The sequence below is a fragment of the Zootoca vivipara genome, chromosome 8 (assembly GCF_963506605.1).
Source record: "Zootoca vivipara chromosome 8, rZooViv1.1, whole genome shotgun sequence".
NCBI classification, from domain to species: Eukaryota; Metazoa; Chordata; class Lepidosauria; order Squamata; family Lacertidae; genus Zootoca; species Zootoca vivipara.
Window position 1 is genome coordinate 13,470,396 of NC_083283.1, and position 21,811 is coordinate 13,492,206.

The following is a 21,811-nucleotide window of genomic DNA, read 5'->3' on the forward strand; positions in this document are numbered from 1 at the left end:
AAGGAGAAGGGGGTGACAGAGGATGAGATGGTTGGACAGTGTTCTCGAAGCTACGATCATGAGTTTGACCAAACTGCGTGAGGCAGTGGAAGACAGGAGTGCCTGGCGTGCTATGGTCCATGGGGTCACGAAGAGTCGGACACGACTAAACAACAACAATAGGATAAAAAAATATGCTTCATTTTGGAACCTGTTTCTTTTTCTCAAATGTTTTTATTGTTTTTCAGTATAACAAAATACAAATTAGACCAACATAACTTGGGGAACCTTTTTGTTTATAGAAACGTCCTTCACCTTAGACGTTTAGAAAATGACATGTGGAGATGGTTGTTAATTACTCCAAAAATCCATTTAGTTTATAGTCCTAAACTCACAAAATTTATTGGGATTTTTTAGGAGATGCTATTACAGCAGGCATCCCCAACCTTCGGCCCTCCAGATGTTTTGGACTACAATTCCCATCATCCCTGACCACTGTTCCTGTTAGCTAGGGATCATGGGAGTTGTAGGCCAAAACATCTGGAGGGCCGAAGGTTGGAGATGCCTGTATTACAGTCTCTTAAAATAACAGATTGTAATAGCTTTTCTGTAGGGAAGCTATTCCTAATCCAAGACTGGCAGTGTCTAGCTGCATTTACAGCCCTAGAATCTGCTGTAAATCAAGTAAGTTTCTTTCTTTAAGCTAAAGAGAATTCTGTTGTTTAGAATCTTCAGAAGAAGGTGAAGACCATGAAGATGGAGAAGATAATCAAAAGCGTTACGACCTTAGACAGCGGAAAACGGTTGTGCGTTATCAGGCCTCACCAGAAAGTAGGTGTCCTCTATACCATCTTTCCCTCGAGTTTATTTACCCTTGCATATTATATTTGGAAAGCTTTGTTATTTTGGTATATCAACTCCTGTTTTGTTTTTGCTTTGTTTTGGCCGTCTTTACGTTTTGCCACACAGTTATACATGCTTTCACTAGGTGACTACCAGAAAATCTTCCAGTTTGAATGACTGAAAAGTCTTGTCCCAGAAATGAAAACACAAAACATAGTTCATGTTAGAACTAAACTTAGCATATAAATGTGTGAGATTCCAAAATGTTGACATTTTATATTCTCATCAATTAATATGTAAGGGAAAACATGTAACTGTTCTAACTTGGATGTTTGTTAATAGAACCAAGGCACCAGAGGAAGCCCAAATTATTTTATCCTGATGCTGCTTCTCCAGTGAGACGAAGATTTTCCTTCAGCCCTGCAGGATCAAGGAGTCCTTATTGTAAGAAGATAAACAGGTTTGTTGATTTGTTGTGGACAAATGTTGGCTCCCTCAGCCAGTAAAGCGAGATGAGCGTCGCAACCCCAGAGTCATTCGCGACTGGACTTAACTGTCAGGGGTCCTTTACCTTTTAGTGCTCCAGTATTATCAGTGGATGAATGTTTTCTCTTCTCCTGACTTACTTAAAAACTAGGCTATATGGTTTCAAATCAGCTGCACTTTCCTCCAGTTGTACTTGCTGTTGTGACTTCATCATCTGTAGCAAATTGTGTAGAGCAGGGGTGGCCAACTCCCAATAGACTGTGATCTACTCACAGAGTTAAAAACTGGCAGTGATCTACTCCCTTTTTGGGGTTTCAGGTCAAAGTTGTTAGGCTTTTTTAGGGAGGATGAAGGCCTGTATTTTAGGGGTTTTTGTCAAAGTCGTTGAGCTTCTTTGGGCAGGAGCCGGTGATCTACCACAAACGTCCAGTTATCTACCAGTAGATCACGAGCTACCTGTTGCACATGCCTGATGTAGAGCATGGTAATTTGCCTTTCTGTTCAGAAAGGGAGTATGTGTTAGCTTTCTGCTCTCTGAAAATCAATTCATAGTGTTGGCTTTGACTGAAAATCTTAATGGCTTAACCCTAATGTAAATCAGAAACTGGGAAAGAGGTATTATCTGACCAGTGAGAGTGAGACATGTAAACATTGGTTGTATTCCAGTGTTACTCAGCGCAGGCAGGATCATCTATTAATATTTCTACACTGTCATTCAGGAGTCTGCCCCTCCTTGAAACCATTATCAAATAATTTATGGTTGTGTTAGTAGATGCTGGTCTAATCTGTGGACACGAACTCCCGCCTTTTCCCTTTCACACATCTGCATGCAGCTTTGCTGATACATGGAATAACTGGGATGCCTTAACTGGCTGTGTAAATTAATTGTGAAATTTTTCACAGTGCCTATTTACTTAACAGTTTTTGTCTTCCAATTAAAACAGACGAAAGCATGCAATTCATAATAGTGATTCTACATCTTCGTCTTCTTCTGATGATGAACAACACTTTGAAAGGCGTAGGAAACGAAGTCGGAATAAAGCATTAAGCAGGTATCCTGCAACCTTTGGACCCAGAATAACAATGTACATATTAAACATTCTTATCTAGCTCAGTGGTTCCCAAACATTTTCCCAATAGACCACCTGAAAATTGCTGAGGGTCTTTGCAGACTACTTTTTCTGCCTGTTGCGGCAGTTGAAATGCCTAGAGCAGGCATCCCCAAACTTCGGCCCTCCAGATGTTTTGGACTACAATTCCCATCTTCCCCGACCACTGGTCCTGTTAGCTAGGGATCATGGGAGTTGTAGGCCAAAACATCTGGAGGGCCGCAGTTTGGGGATGCCTGTGCTAGATCAAGGTTTCCCAAACTTTGACCTTCAGCTGTTTTTGTACTACAACTCCCATCATTCCTAGCTAGCAGGACCAGTGGTCATGAATGATGGGAATTGTAGTCCAAAAACAGCTGGAGACAAATTTGGGAACCCTTGTACTAGATGTTGCATGATTTTTGATGTTATTTTTACAGGCACACCACAAGCCATCTGAATTTAACTTAAGATCACAGTTCGGGAGTCCCTGATCTGGATACTAGATGATTAAAACATTGTTAATGGGAAACCTAGATAATTCTGGTTCCTCAGATTAAATATTTGTTCAGAGGAGACACAGGACCGGATTTGACTTAATAATTGCACTAGCACGAGGCAGGACAATGAGTCATGCTAGTGCAGCAGGGCTCCCCCCTTCCCCTGTACCCTTTGAAATCAGTGTTTTGGGGGGTGCAGAATAAAGAGTGGGGGAAGGAGAAGAGATATTGTTCCGTCTGGCAAGCAAAAATGCTTTCACGGACAGAATGATAGTACAGCATTGAATTTCAACCACAATATTCATAACTGTTTCATGTTTAGCAAATGTAAATTCTGCAGTATTTTACAGATAGTATGGAGTAGATTTCTAATTTGAAATTACATTTCATGGTACTTTTGCTAAATTAAAGGCAACCCCATTTCCATATTTCAATATGAACTTATTACTTCTCTATTACTTAAAACAACTCTTCATTCAAATTAGGTGCCTTCCACTAAACTTTAGGAAAGATGAGTTGAAGGGAATCCACAAGGATCGAATGAAAATTGGAGCAAGCCTGGCTGATGTTGATCCAATGCAAGTAGATTCTTCAGTGAGTGTTTAATTTCCTAGTTTCTTAAGTACATTTTGTTATTGACCACTCTCTTAAAATAAGCACAGCTTTTCAAGTTTTGCTGATTAACCTGAATGGGAGCTATGTAGCTGTTTTGTTCATTTAAGTACCAATTAAATTTTTTTTAAGACTTACGTAATAAGGTTTAATTATATTCACTTCTGTGTTTTGTTGACCTTCATTTGTTAATTCTGCCTCTCCTTCTTAGGTCCAGTTTGATAGTGTGGGTGGACTCTCTAGCCATATTTCAGCTTTAAAGGAGATGGTGGTTTTCCCACTACTTTATCCAGAAGTGTTTGAGAGATTCAAAATTCAGCCTCCAAGGTAGGAAGCAAACACTTTGTTTGCAGGATGACAGTGAACTAACACCAATTATAAACTTTCATCTTCTCTTCATGATTGCTAGGGTTTTTTTTAGCCTGCCCTTCACACAATATTACTTCTTGCATAGTTAATGCCTTTTGCATAGATGCAGCATGTTCATACATTTTTTTCAACACAATGCCAGCAGACTGCAAGTTACCTTTTTAAATGGGGAGAGAGGAATATTGAAATGAATAGTTGGTGGGGCCCAGAGGAGGGGAGGGGATGAAATCTCTTGTTAGGCAGACAGAAACTCATAAGCATATTTTATGAGGTTAGCTTATATTATTGTTAGGTAAAGTATGATATACTTTTGAAAATTATGAAACATTCTACTAACCAAAATATTGCAATGTCATACTTTTAATAGGGGCTGCCTCTTCTATGGTCCACCGGGTACTGGAAAAACTCTTGTTGCCAGGGCACTTGCTAATGAGTGTAGTAAAGGTGATAGAAGAATAGCATTTTTCATGAGAAAAGGTGCTGACTGCCTCAGTAAATGGGTGGGAGAATCTGAACGACAGCTTCGTTTATTATTTGATCAGGTAATTATACTTTTATCTTACTCTTTAGTGTATTCTGTATAGCGCCTTCAGAATTTCTACATTTGAGCTTTTGTTTTAGGCCTTTCAGATGCGTCCTTCAATTATATTCTTTGATGAAATAGATGGTCTCGCTCCTGTACGATCCAGTAGGCAAGATCAAATTCACAGGTACAACTTCATTTGTTTGTTTTCTATGTTTGTCTTCAAATCTCCTGAATTTTTTTCCTAAATACATTACTTCTTGTACAAATACTCTTATGACAAGTCACTGTTTCCATTGTAGATTTGTAAGCTTTAAATTTTGTGTTGTGCTTAAAGCACCTTTGTATTTAATCAATTGCCTAAAGTTAGTAACAGTTCTTCCTGGCAAATGATATGTAAGCCTCCAGGTATGTAGGTAAATTTTTGTGTGTATACTGCCACATTGGTTTAGTACACACATACACACTCCGTGAGTTGTTGTGTTAGAGCACAAATTTGAGCTATTCTGTTTCTCATACCAGTTCTAAGAACTGGTTTATGTGTTACCTATGTGGCATCATGACAGGAATATAAGATCTGCTAATGTGGAACATTTTGACAGTGTTGCCAAGTGGTCTTGAGGAAGTAACTAATTGACTCTCACATAAGTTATTTTATCTTTGATGAGTCAAAACTTCATTTGAAATTTCAATGAGTGTTTATAGGTTGAGAACAGCTTTCTATTACAAAGTAAAGTTATGTTTCCTTTTAATTGGATCTCTTCAGTGGGTAGAAAATGATGCAGGCTTGGACCCGAAGTTACTGCTGCACAAGCCGAAATGCCTTCCACTTGCAGATTAAATATGAGGGTTGCTTGTTTCTCACACTCAGTCCTCATCTGTATGCTGCCCCATAGACATGAAAAAGTTGAGTGTCCCCTGGCCCAAGAGTCAGTTTTCTAGAGCAACAGGGATTGCAGGTGGGGCTAAGGACCATGGTTTCTTCCTTCTGGTTGTGCCAGCAGAATCTTGCCCAAACCACAGTGGATAAAATTATTTTTGTTTTGTTTTTGAAAGTTCAATCGTGTCTACATTGCTTGCACTGATGGATGGCTTAGACAACAGAGGTGAGATTGTGGTGATTGGAGCTACCAATAGATTGGATTCTATAGACCCAGCTTTGCGAAGGCCTGGACGTTTCGATAGAGAATTCCTTTTCACCCTTCCAGATAAAGATGTAAGACTCAATTTTTTCATGCATATTTGGCTTTAACCTACCCAGAGTCTATGGCAGGAGGTGGAAGTTGATTTCTCCTGAAAATTGTTCTGATAGGCTAACGTGAGAGGAGTGGAGAACACTAACATGTGAAAAGTGTTGGCATAGACAGCTGATGCGACTTCACAAATCCCAAATACATGCAGATGTAATAGGTTCTGCTGTAGCAACTGGGAATTTGGTTTTCTATAACAAAAATGAATGAATCTTATGATAGTAAAAATGGAATCTTATGATAGTAAGGTACAAAGCACCATGTACTTTGAATTCCCTGGAAAGCCCTTTATCCCAAAATAACTTTAAAATATAGCTTCCAAGAAACATTTTTAGAATTGGGTTGAAAAAGAAGTGTATGTAAGGCAATGCTGGCTGGAACTGATTGAGTCCAACAACATCTAGAGGGCCACAGGTTCGCCATCTCTGCTCCATCCACTATTTACACCATGCATGGTTTTATAAACCTCTGTCAGGTACTCCCCCTTAATAACTTTCTCAAATCTGAAAAGCTTGACCACTAACCTTTTTCTGGAATTATATATGGGAGCATGCAGTAAATAGTGGGTTAGCATCCCACTGCTTAGGACAGGCAGATTGGGGTCAGAAGAATGATTGCATCAGCTAGCTCTTCAGTCTGCCTCTAGTTCCTTCCTTGTTTTGTCTTTTGACTGAGCCTTTCTGAACTCCTCCTTACTCCTTCATAGTTGTTCATCATAGTTGTTCATTTTTTCCTTGCCATCTTCAAATTCCTTATTACTTATTTTTGTTTTGCTTGTTTTCTGTGTTTTCCTTTTTAAACCAAATTTAAAAACTCCCCACCCCAGAATATTTGTAAATAGTGTCATATTGAAAATGTTGGTTACTGTAATTAGAAAGGAAGATATTTGAAAGGGAAATATATGGGTAGTCTTTTGAAACTTAGATGTATTTGAAATACATGTCTGTGTTTCTAGGCAAGGAGAGAAATCCTTAAGATTCACACCCGAGAATGGTCGCCTAAGCCATCGGAGATGTTCCTTGAAGAGTTAGCTGAAAAAAGTGTTGGTAAGATGATGATGATGATAAAATTTTTGACGGTTTGAAAATAGACTTCTGCCATCTCTGCAGAACCCTCTTAATAATATTTTTTATTTACTTACTTATTAGCCAAAACACTGGTTTGAGCATTTTTTTTTAATTAAAAAAAACACCTTGAAATTTGCAATTTATGCCATCTTTTTCAGATGCTTAAGTATAACAGCGTTTACTCCCACTGCACAACATAGGTCTCAATAGAGTACAGTCAGTCTTTAGGACACTCCCCCCCCCCCCAAAGAATAACAACAACCCGGAAACAGTCCAGTGAGGACTGAGCATGCTCAGTGGCCATGGAATACGTTGTGTACAGAATGTTGTTGAATACTATTTAATCAAAGAATACAACTGCTACATACAGTCATACCTCTGTTTACGACCGCTATTCATTCCGGGGAGCCAGTCGCTCCCCGAGTACTTCGTAAACGGAGCGGCTCTTCTGCATGTGCGCTGCGCAGATCGCTTCTGCTCATCCGCACACCGCGGAACTTGGATGTAAACACTTTCGGGTTTGCGGTGGTCGCAAACCGATTGGACGCAAACCGCAACGGTTGTAAACCGAGGTATGATTGTATAACAATGTCTGGCGTGCAAAGTAACACCCATTCTTTGGGGATTGCTTTTATATTGTAGCTTACCTACTAGGCTAGTGTTACAAATGCATGGTAGGCATCAGCTGTTCATTCTTTACATAAGCACTATATGAAACTTCTATAAGATATAGCTAATAATAATATAATTTTTTTTCTTATACCCTGCCCTCCCCGGCCAGGGCCGAGCTCAGGGCAGCTAACACCGACTATAAATTACAATAAAACGTAATAGAAAAAAATGAAAAAAAACCAATTAATTAAAATATGGCTTAAAATAGCCAACTTATGATCTGTGTTTCTTATACTGCATGGAATTGGCCTAAATAACCTCTAGTTTTAAGACAGAAAGAATTATGTAATCTTGTATAAATCATAATTAGATGTTTGTGTGGCTTATAAGGCTATTTGCAGGCCCTATAATTTCATACAGATGTGCTTTTCCTTTTGTAGGGTACTGTGGTGCTGACATTAAGTCCATATGTGCTGAAGCAGCTTTGTGTGCCTTGCGCCGACGTTACCCTCAGATTTACACCAGCAGTGTCAAGTTGCAGTTGGATATCTCTTCTATTAACATAACAGCTAAGGATTTTGTGGTGGCTATGCAAAAGACCATACCTGCTTCTCAGAGGGCGGTGACCTCACCTGGCCAAGCACTCTCCAACATTTCCAAACCACTACTTGAAAATACACTTCAGAGAATCCTAGAAGTCTTACAGAATGTCTTTCCGCATGCAGAACTGGCACAGAAAGGAGGAAAGTCAGGTATGTGCACATTTATTTACATTGGGGGGGGATGAGTGAATATTATCTCTGTCCAGATAGGGGCACAGCTGGGCCAACAACCAAAGCTGGTGGAAAGCACTCTGTGCCAGCAGGGCCATTGAACCTCAAGCAACAGTAAAGGATCCAGGAGTACCACCTGCGCCTTCAGAGGCCGTGTAACCTCACCGAGAGCAGGCAATCTCGCATCCATCCAATCTAGGGAACCACCCACTAACAGTGCCTCGGTCTTATCTGGATTGAGCTTCATTTTGTCATGAATCATAGCATACTTTATTTAAAACATTTCTTCATCAACAATAGGTTCAATAGTATAAAAAAATTACAAGATAAGATTAAACAATTTAGTGCAACAATATACAACAAAATAAAAATAGATAAAAACCCATAAACTTAAAAAGCACAGTAAAGCAAAATTCCAACAAAATGTAATCCAAAATTCCTGGGCAAATGGGAAGGTGCTGAAATAATTGATGTATAGAAGAAGAGGAAGAGGAGTTTGGATTTGATATCCTGCTTTATCACTACCCTAAGGAGTCTCAAAGTAACCATCTCCTTTCCCTTCCCTGCATGTGGAGGAGCAGGGAAGCTAACCCAGTTCACCAGATTACGAGTCCACCGCTTTTAACCACTACACTACACTGGCTTCATTGGTGGTGTTCTTCCCTCGTTGGGGAGGGCATTCCATAATTTGGACACTGCCAGCATTTCATAGAATCAGTGATGTAATGCAGGAATTCTTTTGTACAACATGGGGCTCGAAGCCTTGACCCTAAGATGAAGAGTCTAATTGTCTACTGACTGAGCTATCAGTCCAGAAGTTCCTTTATATTTGCTCTCCATACACAGAGTTATTCTGTTTGTTTAATATCACTTGGCTTGTTGACATTATTAGTAAATTTTCCTTAAGCATTTTAGGTTACTGCATTTATGCAGAGTTGAATCACTTTGATTCAGTGCACATAAAATGTTATCAAGAACAGGAATGTTTAAATTAGTACCAGGCCTTAGAAATCAAACACAATATTTCAAAGGAAATAATGTATAGTTTTATTTTCTTTTTAAGATTTTGCTGGTCAGGTATTTGACCATGACTTGCTGTACAGTGATGAAGAGGAACTACCTGTTTCTGAAACTGGACCTTCTCAGAAAATATATGATAAACGAAAAGAAATGTTCCTGATTTTTAGCAGGTAAGTGATAAAAGGTTGCAGTTGTTGGTTGGTTGGTCTTTAAAGGAAGCTTTATTATTTTCACACTTGAGGTGGTTGATGTCTTATGCTTGCTCCCTCATTCTCCCTGATGAGCAGTACTGAGGCTTGAACAGTGGGCCGTCATTCAGTAATGACCTCCCTTCAGTGCCTACCGTAAAGTGGGGTGGCAGGTTGGGCTCTTTCTCCTTGTCTCCCCTTCTGCCTGCCACGGGGGCGGGGGGCTTAGCAGATGCCAAGGGGAATGTTGAATGCCCTCCTGAAAGTTTTGGAGAAAAGGGAAGTTCCTTACTATGAATTTCTGTTACACAAATCATTCCATGTGCCATTTCTGGGATCAGCTCTGGTGATTCTGTTTTGCCATAGCTTTGTAACTTCTTCCAATGGCATACGTGTGGGGGAGATAGCTCCCTAAATCCCTGCCTATTTCCTTCCATGCTGTATATCACTTTATTTATTTTACTTGTACTAATTTATATTAAGCTGTGGCTTACTGTGTTTTTGTATTGTAGTTGGGGGTTGTTGGTTCAGGGGATTTGGAGCAGCACCTTTCCCCCCCCCAAAAAAAAATATATATATATATCTAGGGAAATAAAAATTTGTTGGCTCTGGCTGTGGGTTCCAATAGGCTGTGTCCTCCTGAGGATGTGAGGTGCCTTCCAGGAAACCCAAAGGAAGATCTCATGATAGGAAAAATCGATTTTCTCACTTCTTATAGAAATGCTTATCACCAGCCAACCTCTTGCCGACCAAGACTTTTAATAGCAGGAGAACCAGGATTTGGACAAGCCTCTCATTTGGCTCCAGCAGTGATACATGCTTTGGAAAAGTTTGCTGTGTATACACTAGACCTTTCCATTCTATTTGGAATCAGTGCCAAAACACCTGAAGAAACGTGTGCGCAGGTATTTCAGCTTTGTAGTATTGCTACTTAAGTGAGGCTAACAGAACAGAATTTTTCAGCAAATGCTGAAAACATTTCCACTTTCTGGTGGAAGAGAATTCTAGAGAACTGGAATGCCAGATCATCTTCCATGTGTGGGTGGGAAGCTTCTTTGCTCCAGAGGAATTGTTTTTTTCTCTATATTTTTTAGTTTGGTCAAGGTTTGAGAATTATAATTATCGATTATGGTTAACAATATGAATGCTGCTTTTCTTCAGTCATGCTTCATTGTTTGTTTGTTTAGCTCATTCATATCATGCTTCTAATATGATAGAGCTCAAGGCAGTATTTCCATCCTAGCAGACCCAGAAAAACTTACAGTACTTCAGCGTTGCTACATATTCCTTCAGACAATGCCTCATATATTTTAGTATTGTACTGTTTGCATCTGAATTGTTTATAATTAATCTGGTTAACAGATGGCTAGTATATTTGATTTCAAGTGCCTTCCAGAAAATAGTGATGAATTAAAATAAAGATGAATGAGAGAGGCAAGAAAAGGGGTATGGACAAGTGACTATTCCTCACTTTCAGAAAATACCCCTGAGAAAATGTGTATTGCTAAAGCAAATTTGTTAACATTTGGCATTATGCTATCAGCCATTTTTGGGACTTAGTGCAGATAGGCAGGCTGTAACTACACAAACTAAAAGTACCTTTTTGATATTGGGAATCTGAGAAAATCTGGTGGGGGCTGGTTCCAAAATTAACAAAGTTGGGGAATGGGAGCGGTTAATGGTTTTGATTTTGGTGTCTTTCAGGCAAAAAAGTCATGATTAAAGGACAAATGTGCTAATGACCTGTCAGCTGATCATTCTTCTTCTTGTGTTTTACTAGTTAATATCTGAAGCCAAGAGAACAGCTCCAAGTATAATATACATTCCAAATATTCATTTGTGGTGGGGGACAATTGGGCAAACGCTGCAAGCTACATTTACTGCGCTGCTACAGAACATTCCATCTTTTGCTCCAATTTTGCTCCTTGCAACATCAGATGTACATCTTGCATCTTTGCCAGATGAGGTACTTTATGTCACTGAATTCACAGGGTATCTCTTTGATCCAGAGTTTTCTTTTTCTAACTTAAGCATTTGATTTCTTTTATGAATCATAAACATAAAGATGAATGAGTATTTGATGTTTGCCAAATATTTCTAAACATGAAAGCAATTAGGGAATACTTGGGTTATCAAGAAAATTGTAATCCTCCATTACTGCTGACAGAACAGAAGCATTCCAACACAACTCTGGTAAATTTCCAGGTATAAATAAATTGAAATTGGATTTATATCTGCCAAGTTTTGAGCTAAAAGTTTTTTTGTTCGGATCCTCAGTATTAAGTATTAGTAGTTTAATAGGGACCCAGGTGGCGCTGTGGTTAAACCACTGAGCCTAGGGCTTGCTGATCAGAAGGTCGGCGGTTCGAATCCCTGTGACGGGGTGAGCTCCCGTTGCTTGGTCCCAGCTCCTGCCAACCTAGCAGTTCGAAAGCACGTCAAAATGCAAGTAGATAAATAGGAACCGCTACAGCGGGAAGGTAAACGGCGTTTCCATGTGCTGCTCTGGTTTGCCAGAAGCGGCTTTGTCATGCTGGCCACATGACCTGGAAGCTATACGCCGGCTCCCTCGGCCAATAATGCGAGATGAGCGCGCAACCCCAGAGTCGGTCACGACTGGACCTAATGGTCAGGGGTCCCTTTACCTAGTTTAATAGTCCTTGAACTCAGATCTGTCTGTCACTTTCAACACTCTTATTTCCTTCTCACAAGAACTTGTACATTTCAGTATTATTCATTTATTTAAGGTACAAGAATTGTTTGACAAAGCGTATGGAGAGGTTTTTGATGTCCACTTGCCTAGTGCTGATGAGAGAAGAAAGTTTTTTGAGAATTTAATTCTTCACCAAGCTGCTAAACAACCTGCATCAAAAAAGAAAGCAGGTTAGTATGTGCAACAGATAAAACTAAAGGTGATCAGATGTTGAAAATAACTGCAGTCAAAATATCTGCGCTATAACTCATCAAAATGTTTTCTTTCGTCCCGTCCCCCCACAGTTTTGCAGGCTCTAGAAGTACTACCAGTAGCAGCAGCACCTGAACCACGACAACTAACAGAAGAGGAGGTCAAACAACTTGAGGGGCAAGAAGAAGATACTTTACGTGAACTCAGAATTTTCTTAAGAAACGTTACTCACAGGCTTGCTGTTGACAAACGTTTCAGAGCCTTTACAAAACCAGTTGACTTACATGAGGTAATGCTTAGGATTTTATCTCTGCTTATCAAATAAATAAACAATGATGTGGCCCAAAGTAATCCTCTGTGTATGTTCCTGCCACTTCATTTGGAACATAAATGTTTTATGTTGCAATAATTAACATGCTCTGTGATGTAGTAAGGTAGTTATCATTTTGTCTAATGTGGATCTAACAGGCTGTACAAGTGCAATCAAAAACTGACACAAAATGGCATCCTAAATGCCATCCCAAAGCTGATACTGCCTTTTCTAGGAATTAAATAAAATTGCAATGGAAGGCAAAGCCTTTTTGAAAAACTTCAAATTTAGAAATATCTTATGTTCAGTGACAGGAAGGTGCCATAAATAACTTACAAATACTGCCCAAGCCCCTGAGGACTTGGTTGAATACTTCCAGTGTAAAAATAACACTCCTATTGCGTTTAAAGTGCCTCTTGACTTTTAAAGTGTATGTGAGAGAAAAGGAGTTGTTTGTTTGTATGCACTGCTTATAATGCTGGGTGTGGGGTGTATCTCTTCAAAATATAAAGAGTATTTTCAGTGCTCAAAAGGGGGAGGGGCACAGGGAAAGCATTTTCCTTGAGTGGCATGTAGGAGGCACCCAAGTTCCTACAGCTGGCAATAACAGGAACTAAACCTCATCTGATCTTATTGAGAGAATTTTAACATGTTACAGGCAGTCTGACATGTAGCTAATGAGAAGTCCAGTTGATTGGCAAATTATTTACTGCTGCTTCCTGCCAGTATCCTGATACTTAAGTTACAGTTTTAAAGCAAATTTAGTAACATTAAGACCAACATAATGAGATGTCAGACATTCTTAAAAACATCAAGAGTTCTGTTTTCTAGCTTAAGTGAGACATTTCTAAGTTTTTTATGTTACATTTGTAGGTACCAGACTATGTTACTGTCATCAAACAACCAATGGATCTTTCAACAGTTATTTCAAAAATTGACCTTCACCAATATCTCTCTGCCAAAGACTATCTAAAAGATATTGATCTGATATGTAGCAATGCATTAGAGTATAATCCAGACAGAGACCCTGGAGGTGAGTACAAAAATACTACTGTATTTGTTACAGAAATAAATGTTATAAACTTACTGTGATATCCAAATCAGAAATGTTAAATGACAGTTAATGTTTTAGAAGCTGTTTTTTTCTTTTTACAGAACTCTTTTGTTGTAACATACTTTTATTTTGATAAATCACTGTACAGTGGTACCTCGGTTTACGAACACCTCGGGTTACGAACTTTCGGTTTACGAACCATCGAAACCCGGAAGTAAGTAACCCGAGGTTTCCGAGGCCTATGGAGGCCTCCACGGAGGCATCGGAGCGTCCGCGACTGGGACGCAGCCACAGAAGCGCTCCGATGCCTTCACAGAGGCTAACTGCGTCTCTTTCAAAGCGGGTGGGGGGTCCCTTTGGAAGCGCTTACCTTGCGCATAGAAAACAGCGGTGAGAGGCTTGGCTGCGCGGCGGTGGCGCTCGCAGCTCTCCTTCCCTCTCTACGTGGTGCCAGCCGGGCGACCTTTCTCCTCCTCAGAGCAGCCGCTACCACCACCAGGCGCCAGGACTGGCTGGGGTGGCTCGCGGTGCGCCTGGCTCTGGTTGGAGTGGCGGCGGCGGCAGCAGCAGCGGCGGCTTCTCTCAAGCCCGAGCCTCTCCACTCTGCAGGGGCGCAACGGTGAAGGCCCGGCCTCGCTTCTCTTGACCCCTCCGCGAGGCCGGGCCTTCACCGTCGCGCTCCTGCGACGTCTCTCCACTTTCGCCGTCGCGCTAATGTGAAGAGGCGTCGCAGGAGCGCGACGGCGAAGGCCCGCTTCTCTTGAGCCCTCCGCGAGGCCGGCTCAAGAGAAGCGGACCTTCGCCGTCGCGCTCCTGCGACGCCTCTCCACATTAGCGCGACGGCGAAGGTGGAGAGACGTCGCAGGAGCGCGACGCTGAAGGTCCGCTTCTCTTGAGCCCTCCGCAAGGCCGGCTCAAGAGAAGCGGACCTTCGCCGTCACGCTCCTGCGACGCCTCTCCACATTAGCGCGACGGCGAAGGTGGAGAGACGTCGCAGGAGCGCGACGCTGAAGGCCCGCTTCTCTCGAGCCCTCCGCAAGGCCGGCTCAAGAGAAGCGGACCTTCGCCGTCGCGCTCCTGCGACGCCTCTCCACATTAGCGCGACGGCGAAGGTGGAGAGACGTCGCAGGAGCGCGACGCTGAAGGCCCGGCCTCGCGGAGGGGTCAAGAGAAGCGAGGCCGGGCCTTCACCGTTGCGCCCCTGCAGAGTGGAGAGGCTCGGGCTTGAGAGAAGCCGCCGCTGCTGCTGCCGCCGCCACTCCAACCAGAGCCAGGCGCACCGCGAGCCACCCCAGCCAGTCCTGGCGCCTGGTGGTGGTAGCGGCTGCTCTGAGGAGGAGAAAGGTCGCCCGGCTGGCACCACGTAGAGAGGGAAGGAGAGCTGCGAGCGCCACCGCCGCGCAGCCAAGCCTCTCACCGCTGTTTTCCATGCGCAAGGTAAGCGCTTCCAAAGGGACCCCCCCACCCGCTTTGAAAGAGACGCAGTTAGCCTCTGTGAAGGCATCGGAGCGCTTCTGTGGCTGCGTCCCAGTCGCGGACGCTCCGATGCCTCCGTGGAGGCCTCCATAGGCCTCGGAAACCTCTTGGCAGACAGTGAAATTCATGTTAAATTGAAGCTTTAGGGGGTGTTTTTCATCGTCTGGAACGGATTAATCCACTTTCCATTATTTTTAATGGGAATGTTTGCTTCGGTTTATGAACACTTCGGTTTATGAACAGACTTCTGGAACCAATTGTGTTCATAAACCGAGGTACCACTGTAGTTCAGCAAGGAGTATAAATGTTACAGTATACAGTCATACCTTGGTTTAAGTCCGCTGCGGTTTGAGTACTCCGCGGACCCGGAAGTGTTTACTTCCAGGTTCCATGGATGCGCAGAAGCGCTCTATCAGCACTCCATTAAAGTACTGCTCGGGGAGCGAATGGCTCCCCGGAACCAATTGTGTCCTTAAACCGACGTGCCACTGTAATGGAAATTACTGATGTACTGCTAAAAGGTATTTTTCTTGTGTGTTCATTGTTAGATCGCCTTATCAGACACAGAGCCTGTTCTCTAAGAGATACAGCATATGCAATAATTAAGGACGAAATGGATGAAGACTTTGAACAACTTTGTGAAGAAATTCAAGAATCTCGCAAAAAAAGAGGTGTGTTATAATATGTACTCAAAAAGCAACTACATTATAGTTTATCTAAGAAGAATATGCCAAATTTCCATTTCCTGCTGCAGCCCCTTAGACTATCAAATTCCCCTTTCCAGGATCCCATATTCTTTAGGAGCCAGTGCTGTGTGTGCATGTGCACACAAACGGCTGGGGGAGATCTAAAAAGTCTAAATGCAGCCCTTTGGATTCCACATTCTCCCTCCCCCTCTCATCTTGAACATAAAATATTAGTGTAGTTTAGTAATGTTTAATAAAAGATGCCTACAAAAATTCATTTCTTTTTAAAGGTTGCAGCTCCTCAAAATATGCTCCTTCTTACTATTATGTAATGCCAAAGCAGAATACCACCTTGGAATACAAGAAACTGGATTCTGAATTTGGTGAGAAACTGAAAATCCATTCAATGCCTCTGGATTCTAGTTCTCCTTGCCCTTCTAATGGTAAGTGTTACTTACATTATTTCTTACTTAACAAACAAGTATTGAACTGATTTTATGTTGTCAGTCTTGTCTTTAAACAGGAGAGATAATGGGGTGTATCCAATGTGAGTCAGAGTAGACCCATTGAGATTAATAGACATGACTTAGATCCATAAATTTCAATGGATTTACTCTGAGTAGAATTTAGCTGGATAGTAGCCCAATGTAAGGACAACACACATAATCAGGAATTTTAATTGTGTTAAGTAATGCTTAATGATATTTGTATGAGATACAGTCACGGGCATACCCAGGATGAAAACTTGGGGGGGGGGGCAAGGCAAGCCATGGCCGTTCAGGGGTGAGGGGGTGCCAGGATCAGCCCGAAATCAGGCTGCTCCGACCCCCTCTGCGATCGCCGGGACGGGTGGAGGGAAAGCCAGCCAAACACTTTGCGCGGTTCTGGGGCTTTCCCTCCACCCGCCCCCCACAGCCAGCCAGGGAGAAGGGAGACGGCACCAGGCGGGCAGCGGGGCAGGCTGGCCAGCGGCCCTGCTTCTAGGGGGGCAACTGCCCCCCCTGCCTACGCCCATGGATACAGTGGTACCTCAACTTACGAAGACGATCCGTTCTTTGGTTGTCGGAGTGCCCGTTCTGCGCATGCGGTGACCGCGCGCAGCGAAAAGACTTCCGGGGTTGTCGACTTCGGAGTCGAAACCTTCGGAAGTTGAGTCGTTTGGATGTCGAGGTACCACTGTAATGAATTCTGGTCTCAGAATATCTTTACTTTATGCCATTGTCTCAAGTGCCATCTCCTATTGTTGTTATTATTCCACCCATCTGTCTGGGTTGCACCAGCCACTCTGAGCAGCTCCCAACAAAGTATTAAATGCACAATAAAACATCAACCATTAAAAACTTTCCTGAACAACTTCCCTGCTTTCAGAAGTCAAATAGTTGTTTATCAGTCTGACATCTGATGGGAGGGCATTCCACAGGGTGGATGTCACTACTGAGAATGCCCTCTGCCTGGTTCCCTGTAGCTTCATGTTTCACAATGAGGGAACTGCCAAAAGGCCCTTGAAGCTGGACCTCAGTGTCCGACCTGGACCTTGGAGACACTCTTTCAGGTATACAAGGCCGAGGCTGTTTGTGGCTTTAAAGGTCAACACCAACACTTTGAATTGTGCTCAGAAACATACTGGGAACCTGATCCTTTAGGACTGGTGTTACGTAGTCTCGGCAGCTGCTGCCATCCACAAGTCTAGCTGCTGCATTCTAGATTATTTTAGTTTCCAAGTCACCTTCAATGGTAGCCCCAGGTAGAATGCATTGCAGTAGTCCAAGCAAAAGATAACCAGAGCATGTACCACTATGACGAGACACTGCGCAGGCAGGTCTCAGCCAGTGTACCAGATAGAGCTGGTAGACAGCCACCCTGGACATCTGTGAGCTCCAAATGACTCCCAGGCTGCACAACTGGTCCTTTAGGGGCACAGTTACCCCATTCAGGACACAGGGTATCCCCCATACTTGCCCACCTCTTGTCCCTCTCTCCCACTTCTCCACAGGAAGACTCTGGTCCTCATAAACAGCATCATTGTGTTTATTTAGGAAACATGAAACTATTTTTAATATCTTGAATATGTTTTTATATTATGATTTATGCCTTTGCTGTAGTCTTATCAAAGAGAAAACTCAGAAGAAAGAGTCGATGGTGCCAGGGTAACCTAGCGAAGCGGAAGAAGACTTCTCATTTCAATAAAGAGAACAAAGCTCCGGGAGAAGAGCAAGATGAAGTGGAGAGTGAAGGAGAAGAATGCATTGGAAATCATGACTCCAGCATGGAACAAACGGAAGTGGAAGAATCTGAAGCTGTGCTTCCGGACCAGCACACAAATAGCTCTGAAAACAAATCTGATACAGAGAATGGGAGTGATCAATCTGCCAGTAATGGTGCTAAGTGTAGATCTGAGGAGAACAACAAGGATACTGACTGTTCAGAGCAAAACAGAGGATGTAATGGAGATCTAACAGAGAATTCATTAAATAAGGATATTAATGGTAAGTGGAGAGTCATCTGTTGGCATTATCTGAATACATAATTTCCTTTAGTTACTTAATTATTCTCCCATCCCCACATACATGCAATTATGTGAGATGACCACACCATCAACTCTGGAAATATTTGCAAAACAGTTAAGCAAGGTGAAATTTTCAGTGAAATTTTGATCATGCCAGGCTAATTGGAGCAGACATTTCAAATGCATCAAATTTGACTTGTTCAAAACCTTATGTTTGAATTCTTGTGTTTTTTAAGTTACCTTTCTTGCGACTTTGCAGATACAGACTCCCTAGCCTTAGATTTGAATGGCACATTTTCTCATTTAGCTGAGAGTAAATCCTATTGTACTCAGTGGGAATTGCATCAAGTAAATGGGCACAGGATTGACCCTGTTATAGAACTAATGGGTTTCATAATTACCTGGCAAAATCTTAGCTGTTGTGACCTAATAGGGAACTTAGAACAAGGCCAACATATTACGTAGATAGATCAAATTACAAAATGAAACAGTTGTATTTAAAAATCTTCTGGTTTGAATCTGTTTCTGCTACTCTGTGGAAATATTTTTTAGTGAGAAAGAACATGGGCTCGGTTTTGAGTGTCTCGGAAGCCAAACATTTCAGTTTTTGAACGCCAAAAACCTGGAAGTAATTGCTTCCATTGTCGAACAGCTTCCACTGAATGTTTTTCATTTTTCTTAGATTATTTGGTTGTTCTTATTCTAGCTTCGTTTTTGTTATTCTAGATGTATGTATGCTTCGCATGACTCGTGCAAGGCGTTCTCAAGTGGAACAGCAACATCTCATTAGTGTTGAGAAAGCTATGGAGATTCTTTCAGAGCAGACACCACCACTCATTGTTGACCATGGAAAACTTAATGTATGTACACATTCTCTTCCTCCTGAATACTAAATAAGAGATTAAATGCATCTAAAAATTAGGTTAATGTGTGGCTTCAGATGCCATGGGTGCATGCTTTGGGGCAAGTAATATGGCAAAAACTGGCAGAAAATTCCTTTCCAGGAGTTGAGCAATTAACTTATTTTAAATTATCTTCAAGTAGTATTTTGTTGCTAATAAGCTCCAATTCCCAACCTTCATCAGAGCTGGAAAATAAATGCTGCAATTCATTTGTTAAGACATTGTTGCTAGTCTGTTGTTGTTTTGTTGTTTAGTCGTGTCCGACTCTTCGTGACCCCATGGACCATAGCACGCCAGGCACTCCTGTCTTGCACTGCCTCCCGCAGTTTGGTCAAACTCATGTTTGTAGCTTCAAGAACACTGTCCAACCATCTCGTCCTCTGTCGTCCCCTTCTCCTAGTGCCCTCAATCTTTCCCAACATCAGGGTCTTTTCCAAGGATTCTTCTCTTCCCATGAGGTGGCCAAAGTATTGGAGCCTCAGCTTCACGATCTGTCCTTCCAGTGAGCACTCAGGGCTGATTTCCTTAAGAATGGAGAGGTTTGATCTATCCATGGGACTCTCAAGAGTCTCCTCCAGCACCATAATTCAAAAGCATCGATTCTTCAGTGATCAGCCTTCTTTATGGTCCAGCTCTCACTTCCATACATCACTACTGGGATAGCTTTAACTATATGGACCTTTGTCGGCAAGGTGATGTCTCTGCTTTTTAAGATGCTGTCTAGGTTTGTCATTGCTTTTCTCCCAAGAAGCAGCCGTCTTTTAATTTCGTGACTGCTGTCACCATCTGCAGTGATCAAGGAGCCCAAGAAAGTAAAATCTCTCACTGCCTCCATTTTTGCTCTCACTGTTGCTAGTCTAGTGAACTGAAATTCATGCAAGCTTAGTATTTCTTTGACCCAAATTGGAATCTAAATTTTAAAGAGCTTGTAGCAGTGTGGATGGGAATAGAGAAATTAAGATACATCATGCTTATATATGCACCAGCCACTTAGACTTCTACATTGTACGTCATGTCTCAATGTGTTCATTACAACACTGTACAATCAGTGGTTAAGAGAATAAAGAAAAAGGATTGTTGTTGTTTTAATCTCATCTTTTCCAGGTATTGCTGAAAACTGTTACTGAGAAAAGTAGGAACTACACTATACTTCAGTTGGAAAAACTTTATGCCTTGCTCAGCCAATGTATTTATCGACATCGCAAGGACTATGACAAAACCAAATTGTTGCAGGTATGATATGTTACGGGTGTTTTCTTGTGATCCCATTGCATTGCTTTATAGATACCAAGACACTTCAATTTGTTGTGTTTTACATTAAGTTTACTACTGTTCTATTAGTCTGTTTTAATGTACTTTTTGTATGCAGACTGAGATTAAGTCAAACTTCACAAATATACTGAAGCATTTGACTCCATGTTGCAATTTTCAATTGAGGTTATAGTCGTTCATGCCAGTTTTTACTTAAGATGTTTGTGTTACTTACAATCTATGTTGGCTTCTGTTGGCTTCTATAGTACCACTCAGATTAGCATATATTGTGTCCTTGTGTGATGGGTTATTCCATGGCAGTTGGGTTTTCCCTGTGAATGCTTTTCCATTACCACTGATTCCCCTCAGTTTTAAAGCATCACTGAGAACTGGAAATACGACTGCTTTTTAAATAAGCATTTTGTATTTCATATGCACAGACACACCACTCTGTCCCTGTTAAGTATCCTGATCTAGACAATATGGACCAAATATTTTGAATGTGGGGGTGTAAAATTGGCATTGGCATTCATCTGTGTCTGGTGACAGTGGAAGAATGTGCCTTTGGGGGTGAGGTCAAGCTGTTGGAAGGTTGAAGCACCTGCTGTGTCTGTAGAGACCAACGCGAGAGACATATTTTGTCATAGGTGGGGCAGGTGAAGGCATCCAGTTGTGCTGCTACAGATGCACCATGATGTTTCTTCTCTTGGTGCAATGTTTTAGGCCTTAATGTATTATAAAAGAGCAATTAGTTCAAACATAATGTAAAGCACAATATAGCTACTAAAGTCCAGTGATCTAGCCTACTTTACTCCTGCCTGCTAGCTTGTATGATAAATGAAACACAGTTCCTGGTATTTGTTGCTCCCCCCACCCCTAGCATGTGGGGGGAAAAGTGACTCAAATCTGTGCAGTCACAGTAAGCTATTAATAATGTTTTATTTTGATACGTGAATGAAGCCTAAAATACCTAAAATAAGAACTCTCCCAACAATTATTGTTCCTCACCTTAAATTGAAATACAATAGATGAGACTGCTCTTTCCACTGAAAGCTTACAATGTAAATCTGCAAACATCGCATCTGGAGAATATAATTAGGTTATAAATTCACTTTGGAGAAAAGTACCTAATAAAATGCTGTTCAGTTTTGTCACTGATGCTATTATTCATTTTCAGGAAATGACAAGAGAAATTGCAGCCTTTACTTAAACCTGCTAATGAAATCTTCTAGTTTGAAATGTTATCCCCTATTAATTTGGGATCAAATACCTGCATATAACAAGCCTAAATGTTCTTGATTCAACTCAATATGGGTGTAAAAGCCATAGACATTGAACAAGCTGGATGAATGAGCTAAAGGATGCAAGTGATCTGTCCACCCTTAACAGTCTTCATACAGTATGCTTGGGG

General features: G+C 41.7%; 1 protein-coding gene across 1 annotated transcript in view; it reads left to right on the forward strand.

The window, feature by feature from the left end:
• ATAD2 (ATPase family AAA domain containing 2) overlaps positions 1–21,741 on the forward strand; it is a 30,371-nt gene extending 8,630 nt beyond the window's left edge. The window contains exons 7-28 of the mRNA XM_035125662.2: positions 706–810; positions 1,165–1,282; positions 2,253–2,360; positions 3,382–3,490; positions 3,720–3,835; positions 4,245–4,419; positions 4,499–4,587; positions 5,457–5,616; positions 6,606–6,696; positions 7,770–8,081; positions 9,166–9,292; positions 10,029–10,215; positions 11,091–11,276; positions 12,058–12,193; positions 12,308–12,504; positions 13,399–13,558; positions 15,604–15,726; positions 16,032–16,184; positions 17,844–18,227; positions 18,974–19,107; positions 20,254–20,382; positions 21,578–21,741. Of these exons, the coding sequence (XP_034981553.2) occupies positions 706–810; positions 1,165–1,282; positions 2,253–2,360; positions 3,382–3,490; positions 3,720–3,835; positions 4,245–4,419; positions 4,499–4,587; positions 5,457–5,616; positions 6,606–6,696; positions 7,770–8,081; positions 9,166–9,292; positions 10,029–10,215; positions 11,091–11,276; positions 12,058–12,193; positions 12,308–12,504; positions 13,399–13,558; positions 15,604–15,726; positions 16,032–16,184; positions 17,844–18,227; positions 18,974–19,107; positions 20,254–20,382; positions 21,578–21,610 (3,332 nt within the window). The 3' untranslated portion in view covers positions 21,611–21,741. The remainder of the gene's footprint in view (positions 1–705; positions 811–1,164; positions 1,283–2,252; positions 2,361–3,381; positions 3,491–3,719; positions 3,836–4,244; positions 4,420–4,498; positions 4,588–5,456; positions 5,617–6,605; positions 6,697–7,769; positions 8,082–9,165; positions 9,293–10,028; positions 10,216–11,090; positions 11,277–12,057; positions 12,194–12,307; positions 12,505–13,398; positions 13,559–15,603; positions 15,727–16,031; positions 16,185–17,843; positions 18,228–18,973; positions 19,108–20,253; positions 20,383–21,577) is intronic.
• Positions 21,742–21,811: the final 70 nt, after the last annotated feature.